The sequence below is a fragment of the Globicephala melas genome, chromosome 2, assembly GCF_963455315.2.
Source record: "Globicephala melas chromosome 2, mGloMel1.2, whole genome shotgun sequence".
Taxonomy (NCBI): Eukaryota; Metazoa; Chordata; class Mammalia; order Artiodactyla; family Delphinidae; genus Globicephala; species Globicephala melas.
Window position 1 is genome coordinate 177,589,044 of NC_083315.2, and position 10,057 is coordinate 177,599,100.

At 45.0% G+C, this 10,057-nt stretch overlaps 1 gene segment (V, D, J or C); it reads right to left on the reverse strand.

Moving 5' to 3' along the window:
• Positions 1-8,070: 8,070 nt before the first annotated feature.
• LOC132596739 (immunoglobulin heavy variable 3-23-like) lies at positions 8,071-8,534 on the reverse strand. The segment is given in 2 exon segments: positions 8,071-8,384; positions 8,489-8,534. Coding segments are annotated over 2 exon segments (360 nt in total).
• Between the last annotated feature and the right edge of the window lie 1,523 nt (positions 8,535-10,057).

A 10,057-nucleotide genomic window follows, 5' to 3' on the forward strand; every position in this document is an offset into this window, starting at 1 on the left:
TTGGAAGTAAACTTACACAGTGAATGGCTTGCAGAGTATGAGGGCGTCATAGTCAAAGGAAAGCCCCACCTCCGGAAATGGGTTCCTTTGAAAAGTCCACCTGAGAGCAGCTATCCCGAGTCCCTGGGTCAGTGAGTCCTGGGACTGTGCCTGAGGTCATATAAGTAAATGGTGCTGGAGAGCAGAACACAGCTCCATCCCATCTCACTGTGGGCACTGAGGATGTGGCCTCACCATCTGCATTTCAGTCTGCAAGGATGTAAATTGGGGATCACGATGGTAATGGTATGTCTGACATTTATAGTGGGTTTGCCAGGGGTGTTGGATTTTGACGTGAGTGTCATCAGTGATGTTACTTCTTCTGGGAACCAGAAAGACCAATGTGAGTCCCCATCTCTGACTGACACCCTGTACATGTAGCGCTGGCTCCACTCCTGCACTGAGAGGCCACACCTGTGTGTCTGGGGCAGGTCACCTTTCTCTCACCCCAGTGATTTCATCTGTACACTGACTGGTGTCGAGCCTGCCGTCTGTGAGAAGATATTTACTCCATACTCTTTCATGAACACAGTACTATACTTTTTGTAGCTTTTCCAATAATATTTGCAGAGTAAATTAAATACTAAAGAATCAGCCTGCTTGAATGTTGATAATAGGAGGGCCAACCACAGTGATATGGGCAAGAATCACAGGACAAGTCTGGACCCTTTTGTCAGGACCTGAAAATTGAGTTGATATGCTGTGGGATAGGGGAGCGGAAACGATGGCATCTAAAACCTGGAACCAGATGAGCCCATTATTCAGCAGGTGGGAGAAGGGCCTGCATTTGTACAGATGCCCCAGCATCTGACCTGCCCTTCTTGAGCTGGTGGATTAGAGGAGATCCATCCAAATTCGTGTTAACATAGAAGGATATATAACAGGTGTCTTTATGTTTCAGTGGGTGGGGATGTGTTGTTAGGGTCCATTTAACCATAGGAAAAATGTGTTAGGTCACCAGAACTAAAAAAGTTATTTTTCCTTTGTGGAGATAATTGGAGGAAATTATGTCTGGAGACTGGATCATATGATAATGCTTGAGGGAATATCTATTAGAGATGCCCAGTGGGTGATGGGAAATGTAGTGGGGAGATTTCAGTCATCTTGCTCTGCAGGTTACCAGTGATGGTCACATCAAGAGGGCCTGACCATCGTGATGTGAGGGAGAAGGGCTGATGGTGGTGGCTTCTTGGGGACCTTGTGGACAGGTCCTTCTGATGGTCTCTGTGTTTTACCTTATAAACTCTTGAGGGGATAAGCTCAGAATGAGGTGTGAGCTTCAGCAACATTGGGACCAGAGGGTTTAGGTCATTTAGTAGCTTTCCTGGAATCACTGGGCAAAGAAGAAGCGGGATCTATAGTTGGAAATCAGCAGCGTCCTCGTGTGATGTTTGATTTGTTGCCTTAGACGTTACTGAATGTGGGGACATTCACTGTTCTCACATTTCATTTTCTAGGTCCACTTGGAATCCAGTTTCAAATGTGAGGGATGTAGATGAAACATTCATTATGAAACAACATGTTGTCTAAATTTTAACAGGAATAAGTAAAAATTATGGAAATGTGTTACTGAAATTGTAATTGTCAAACTCTTCTCTGGGGCAACATAAATTAAAATTAATAATAATAATTCAAGGTATTGATTTTGTTTTCAACCATTGCTAAATCCATTGAATCATTCAAGTTACAGTCATTCATAAACTGAGATCCATCACGGGTAAAATTTATTGTTAGGAATCCGTCATTCTAACTGATGAAATCTCACTCTCTCATCAAGGATCTGTGTCTCTGTGGACACGCAGCACAGTTCTCACCAGCAACACAGGAAGGAGGGTACATTGGTACATTTCTCTTTACCAGAAGAGCATCTCTGAAGAAGTCCCTCCTCTGTTTTCTCATTCCCTCCTTGTGGTATCTGAATGAGGCGTTGAGTGTACTGTGACATGTTCCCACATGAAGTTCCCATGGCTTAGGAAGTGAAAGTTTAACTTCACTTTTCATTGTAATAGAAACACAACAAGTAATATTTGAGAAGCATAAAAAACACATTTGAAATTTACCCAGAGGTAAGCTAGAGATTGGGAGAAAATATTTGCAAAAGACATATCCAGTATATCTGATTGTTATCTAATATGTTCCAAGAAGCCTTAAACTCAACAATAAGAGAGAAACCAAAGGATTAAAAAGTGGGCTAAAATCCTTAACAGACACCTGACCAAAAAGACAAAGAGTTTGCAAATAAGGCTGTGGGAGAACATATGTCACAGGGAAGTGGCATTCCGAACAAGGACATATCCCTGAAAACTTACAAGAGTGGATCAGATCAGGACTCTGAGAACCTTAAACACCTGCAGGATGTGAAGCAGCAGGGGGGGGGGCATTCACAGCAGGTGGGGATGCAGAACAGGGTGCACATTGGGAGACATTTTGGGGGCTTCCTGCAATACTAAACATACCCGTATCTATGTTTCAGCAGTAGTGCTCCTTTGTATGTATCTGAAAGACAATAAGACTTTAGTCCAGAGAGAACCCTGCACACGATGCTCACTGAGCATTATTCATATCTGCCAAAATTTGGAAAAGACCAAGAGGTCCTTTCATAGGGAATGACTAATAAACTGTGTACATCCAGACAATGGACACTGAAATCTCACACCGATTTGGAAGAAATATCGAATGGTGAGATGGAAATGCAGAAAAGAGATGCCAGAAAAACAGACCTGGCAAGGTGATGTCAGCAGAGTGACAGTAGCCGTGAGGACTGAGGATCCTAAGAAGTTGTACAGCGTGAGGCTGAAGAGAAGACAACTTGGATTTGTCAGGAGGGAAATCTCCTCCTCTGCCCCTCTTGAGTTCCTGAGGCTGGACTCATAATAAAACTAACAAAGACAGATTGACAGGATATAAAATAACTTTTAATCATGTGCATGGATGTGTCATCAAAATGGATCTAGAAGTGACCAAAGCAGGCAGCTTTTATATAGTTAAAGATGCCATACTTCTGAGGAATTGACAGGACAAAGAAATGTATGTTATTGGTGCCCAATTAGTAGAACCTAAGCAGAGTTTGGGGGCGGGGTGGTGCATTAAAGAAGGAACATGGTTTGTTCATAGAGGCTTCCAGGCCCAAATTCCCATCTCTGGTGATGAGGGTGTCCTCCTCCTTCCAGTTGCAGGGAGAGCACCTTTCACGTGAGAGATTAATTTCTTGCTTCAGGGGGACAGAAAGGAAGGTCGGACTGTCTCTCTGTCTTGGCGCTTTCTTAAGTCACTTTAATTCACAGCAATCAATATACAACAGAGGTGCACTTTGGGGTGGCCTACCCTGGGCCCCAATACTCAGAGCAACTTTTATTATTTTGTTTCTCCATTTTCACACCAAGCATGTGCTGCAGGTGGCAGTTCAGCTGCATCTAACAGACGTGAAGCTAAACAGCTGCCTGGATTTGTTAGGTGATGTGCTGGAGAGCACACATCAGGACACAGTGAGACCTCCAATCCAGGCCTGGGCTTCTCACCCTGGGCCTGGCTGCCCCTGCAGGGGTTCCTGGACAGAGGTGGGCGTGCCTAGTGAGGCTGCAGGACTCTTCCTGGAAGGAGAACATGTGTGATTTTCCTGCATTTTAGTGCTCCCTTGAGAAGCTGTGGTGAAGAAAGGAGCATAGACTGGTTTTCAGCAGTTTTTGAAAATTCATGTTATTATCTACCTGACTACAACCATTCCCTACCAACTACTTGTCTATTGGTAATAGCTGTGACGATGAATATTTTACATAAAATAAACGGCGCAGTAGAAGAGGATGCAGGTATGATCTAAGCGTATAGGGATTCTACTGGGCCTGGAAGCAAGGAGCACATGTAGAAACACCCCCACCCACGTCCCCTCTAACTGGCATCTTTCCCAGCGACCCCCTGAGGATCCGGGGCTGCTCGGCGCACTTATGCTTCTCATGCAAGAGGTTAGCAGGCAAGTCAACAGCCAGCATCCTGGCAGGGACAGCTGGTCTACAGTAGGGCAGGGCTGAGATATCATAATGAGGAAGGAAGAGTATGTTCAACTCTTTATACATCCGCTGGAATAGTTTTGAAACAGGTCAATTTAGACTAGATTTAGACAAGGGAAATCCTGAATATCTAACTCTGACTCTCTGCCTTTCTTACCTGAGATAATATTTTCCCCATTTCAAAAACCCTTTGTAATTCAGAGACTGAATGTGTAAGCACAGAAGCATGGGTCCAGAGAGGTTCCCCTGGGAAAAATGCTACATGGAGAGGAAACCCCAGACCCTGACAGGAAACCACCATTAACTACCGTCTGCACCTGCTTCTGGTGCCAAAATGCAAAATTGGTGAGTCCTGAGTACATTCCAGAGGCCCTTACGGCCCGCTGCATCACAGGCCTCCTGTCTCACGTGCAGGGAGGTTTGTGTCTGGGCTCACACTGACTTCCCGTCACTGTGTCTCTTGCACAGTAATATGTGTCTGTGTCCTCTGTGATCACAGAGCTCAGCTGCAGGGAATACTGGTTCTTGGACGTGTCGCTGGAGATGGAGGTGTGGCTCTTGAGGGATGGGTTATATGCTGTGGCACCATTATAGCATATGATTCCCATCCACTCTAGATCTTTCCTTGGAGGTTGGCAGACCCAGCTCCAGCAATAACCACTTGTTGTGATGGAGAATTCAGAGACAGCACAGGTCAGGGAGAGGGTCTGCTGTGGCTTCACCAGTGCTGGGCCCGACTCCTGCAGATGCACCTGGGACAGGACACCTGGAGGCAAGGAGAATCAGTCCCTGTGAGCCACCTACAGCCATAACCATCCCCATAGACCCATGCCTAACACCTGAGACCCTACCTTGGGGAGCTGTCACCAGGCAGAGGAGAAACCCCACAGCCTCATCTTCTTCTAGACCACAGCTCTGCCTTCCCCAGAGACCTCAGCCCTGCCTGAGGAGAGAGCTGTGAGCTCCCACAGCCCAAGGGTCCATTTTACCCTAGAGAATGGAGGAAAATTTGCATGTGGGGCATCCCTGTCCTTATAAGTGGAGAAGCACTGACTTAGGCTCCCCTGGGCCATCTGGGGCATTTGGACTCACTCAGCCTGTCACTCCTAGTAGAACACTTGTTCAGTGTGGGACGTTGGGATCAGGTCAAGTGATGGTACCTTCTTTCTGATCATTAGAACAAAGCTACACGAGATGAGTGGGTTACTATAATTTTAATTTCTTGTATTATTCAAGTAGCTATTTTAAATGATTATAGTTCTAGGGTTTCCCTGTTGGCACAGTGGTTAAGAATCTGCCTGCCAGTGCTGGGGACATGGGTTCAAGCCCTGGTCTGGGAAGATCCCACATGCCGTGGAGCAACTAAGCCCGTGCGCCACAACTACGGAGCCTGCGCTCTAGAGTCCGCGACCCACACCTACTGAAGCGCGCCTGCCATGACTACTGAAGCCCACATGCCTAGAGCCCATGCTCTGCAACAAGAGAAGCCATGGTAATGAGAAGCCCATGCACTGCAACGAAGAGTAACCCCCACTCGCCGCAACTAGAGAAAGCCTGCGCGCAGCAACGAAGACCCAACGCAGCCAAAAATTAAAAAATAAAACAAAAAAATAAAACAAATGACTACAGTTCTCTCCAGACACTTTCTGAAACCCAAATAAGCACATTAAATATATCTAGCATTGCCAAATTTTATAATCATAATATATAAAACAATATTTTGATATCAACTTGCTACAAATATAATTCCATAATAGATGACAATCTGTCTCAAACTTCCATTTCATTTAATGTGAGTATTTATGACGTTACTTTTAACGGACCCACTATCTCCAGATCAGAGACATGTGTTTCCTGATGTTGAGTTTTATGATTGTGGCTTGTTTTGCTTTATTTTGTAGTAAATGCTTGCTTCACCTAATAGCTAAGATATACATGTTTTAATTATATTCCTGCAATTGGCATTTTCTGTTAATTTTATTAAATAAATCTTTCACATTTCCAATATTTTAAAATGTGTGTATAAATAAGTATATTCTGTTTTATGTTCTGTACATAATGCGTCTTATGAAATTAAAACTAAGCTTATCCAAAGGCACACATCATCTGTTACACTGATCTGTGTCTATCCCATCACCAATGTCACATGGTCTTATTTGTGTGTACATAATAAATCTCTTTCCACTTGTACAACGTCATCAATCATATCTGAATATAACAAAATCTAATGCTAGGTTTGGATTTCTGAAGGTTCCTGTAAAGAGCTTCACACAGAACCTTCGTCTTCATCTCAGCCATCCTTGTAGGTCCCAGGCACACCCGTGGTCTAAGGATTTAGCCTTCCCCATCCTTTGTTACAGGTGGAGACAGAAATCAGGTTACAGAATGGATGGAAGCCAGAGACTATGGATTTGGGCGTGGGATTGATTGTGTCTCAGGGGTGTGAGCTTCATGACCATGCTCTCCATCCTCAGTTCCCTGTTATCTATATTGATAAACAGTTTTGGGTTTGAATGACCACTGGCCATTTCCAACAAGAGATCGAGGACAGTGGAGACCATCCCAGGACAGTGCTGACCATGTTCTCTCTGTTCTCTGCTCAGGGAAATGCACAGAGACTGAGCTCAGCTAGAGAACCTTGGTCTGGTGCTTAGATCCCAGACTCCACAAATACGAGAGGGACCTCCACCCCATCCTTTTGAGAGAAGGGAAACTGGGAGAAAGGAGCAGACAAAATCTAAGATAATTTGTGAGCAGAAAAGGGTAAAGTGCATGTTCACTGTGGTGACATTTACATAACATCCGGAAGATATGAGTGTATTGTAAACACAAATTCAACAGGGATAATTTTTCAACTATGGTATAGGTTAAGGGTCAGATTTCATTATTTTGGACGCAGATATCCACTTTTCCCTGCACCATTTTTGTTGAAGAGACTATCCTGCTACTCACATGGTATTGGAAGTCTTAGCCAGTGCAATTTAGGTGAGAAATAGACATATAAGTCACCCATACCAGAAAGGAAGAAGTGAAACGTTCCTTGTTTGCAAACAGTATGATGTTTATAAAGGAAAGGAGAAGACTCCATATGAGAAACTGTTAAAACCAATAAATTCAATAACTTTCAGGATGCAAAATAAACACAATAACTATGTGTGTTCATGTATACTCACAACAATATATCTTGAAATGCTGACTAGGAAACAACCTCATTTACTGTAGAAGAGAGCATTTATGGGGTGGGCATCTTAGGGAAAGTAGGGGAATAGCAGAGAGGGGGCAGGATCAGGACTCCGTCACCTGGTTCCCGTTATCCAGGCGGATTCTCGCTGTGGAGGCTGAGACAGGTCTTAGCACGCAACACAGGGTTGCTTTCAGAGACCACCCAGACGTGACCCAGGCGGGCTGGGACAGGTTTCCACTTCTGGGCTTGTGTTCCTCCCTGCCTTGTGGGAAATAGGAGTCCAGTCCTCAGGCAGACTACCTCCTCATCAGGAGACTAAGGGACTAATACAGAAGGGCAATCCCTGGACAGCAGTGTCTACCCGAGTGGATGAGGTCCCAGAAGATATCATGCTGCAAGGAGGGCAGAGACCCCAGGAGCTCATCATAACCCCGTGGGGTCATTCCCCTGTGCTGGCGGGGTGAAGGGACCATGAGGGGACAACATGTGCATTTCTGAGGTGAGAGAACCGTAATCAGATTGTGACAAGGAATATGGGGTCTGTAGGGGCCGGATGAAGGAGAGGTCTCATCTGCAAACAGAGAATATTTCTTCTCCCTTTAGTGCCTGCAGAGAGTGTGTGCACATCAGAGCCAAAAAGGTCACAGCAGGAAATTTCCCTGAGGGCAGCTGGCAGCTGGGAGTGGAAGGAAATCATTAACTCCAAGGGGAAGCAACTTCCCTGTCCCTCTGCACCTGTCACTGGTTTAAGCTTCTATGCAGGCGGGTCCTGAGCACCCCATGCATCCCCCCGTCCTCTCTGCCTGCAGGGAGGTTTGTGTCTGGGCTCACACTGACTTCCCCTCACTGTGTATCTTTTGCACAGTAATACACGGCCGTGTCCTCAGATCTCAGGCTGTTCATTTGCAGGTACAGCGTGTTCTTGGAGTTGTCTCTGGAGATGGTGAATCGGCCCTTCACAGAGTCTGCATAGTATGTGCTACCACCACTACTAATAGCTGAGATCCACTCCAGCCCCTTCCCTGGAGCCTGGCGGACCCAGCTCATGGCATAGCTACTGAAGGTGAATCCAGAGGCTGCACAGGAGAGTCGCAGAGACCCCCCAGGCTTCACCAAGCCTCCCCCAGACTCCACCAGCTGCACTTCACACTGGACACCTGCAAACACAGAGACATCCTGGTCAGGAGACTGTCACACATCCACTGATTCCCTCACTCACATCCACTCACATCCTCAGTGTCTCTTGCTCTCCATAAATTACCTTGTAAAATAGCCACAAGGACAACCCAACTCAGCCCAAAGTCCATGGTGAGTGTTCTGTCCTGAACCCCGAATTGGGCACGTGGAAATCCCGGGCTGGAGCTCCTCTCCCAGAGCTGCAGGGTCAGGGCTGGGACTGCTTTATATCAGCAGAGGAAGGATCCTATTTGCATGACCTTCTAGTATATAAGAGGCTATGTCGTTGAATGTCCTCAGAAAGGGCAGGGTCTCAGAGCAGGTGTGAGAGTCTTGGATTTTGTGGTGTTGGTAGCAACTGGGAAATATAACTTTCATTGTTTGATTGTTCCAGAGTAAACCCTTAGGACCTATATGTCATCTTACATGTGCACTCACATCCCGTCATGTAGCTGTCATTGTTACCCTCATGTTAGAGGTGTAAACTATACCCAGAGGTTGGAGGGTGTGTGTAGTGTCCAAGGAGAAACATGGGGTGAGCGTTAGATCCAGCATCTGCACCTGAGCTCTGGGCCAGGCTGCTCCCTGGAACCTACTAGAGGACAGAGTTGGAGTTTCCGGGTGAGGTTTGCAGATCCCCCTCCTGTAATGAGGTCATGATGACTTTGCTCTCTTCTCGTGTTTACCTAAAACATATGGAGAGGTTCAGGGTTGATGAGAAGTATTTTCAAGAGTTTCTTATGTTTCAGTATCTCCCCTTCACTCCTTCCCTCCCATGTCATGCATTCCTTTATTTGTAATTACTGTAATGAGGTTCTTGACATGTAACAAAGCGCACACACTCAGAATGAACACTGTGATGAATACTGACGGAGGCATAAGCATTATCAGGAGAGAACAAATCAATCCTCTCATTATTTTCAGTAGTTTCTGCATTTCCTCCTTCCTGTCCCTTGTTATCTTCCATCCTGTCCCCACATCACCGTTGATCTTCCCTTGTTCCTTCAGGTTACTTTTCATTTTCTAGAATTTATAAAATTGGTAACATAATATAAGTTCAAAACAAAACAAAAAAAATATATATATATATTTATTGTTATGGCCTATTTTAGTCAGCACAAATATTTGTGAATACTCTCATGTTTTCGTGTGTATCAAGAATCCTGGTTTTAATAACAGGTTGCATTAAAGAATGATCATAGCACGATTGGCTTATTTATTAAGATGATGTGTGATATTGGAACTCTTTCCAGTTTCTGGGTGTTACGATAAAGCTGATACTCGTCTTGGAGACGCAGAGAGATGAGAAGCTGAAAAAATGCTTCTTATTTACTGTTCTTAAAACAGCCTCAAAACGGGGCAAGTTGCACATTATCAAAATCTCACCAATTTATCAGATAATTACAGAACGAAGACAGCAGCAAATTTAAATCTTGGAGAGAGACAAGTGCTCACAGAATAACAAAGACTAAGATTGTTAATGCTGCCATAGGCTGCTGAATGGAACAAAAACTACTACAAGATTAAACTAGAAATGGATGCCTTGAGGTCGAGTGTGGTTAGGGTGTAATAGTGTCCCAACGTCTCCTAAGTAACTACCTCGCCAGTGTCAGCGTGGTCCTGCTAAAGTGTGAGTCAGATGGTGTTACGTCTA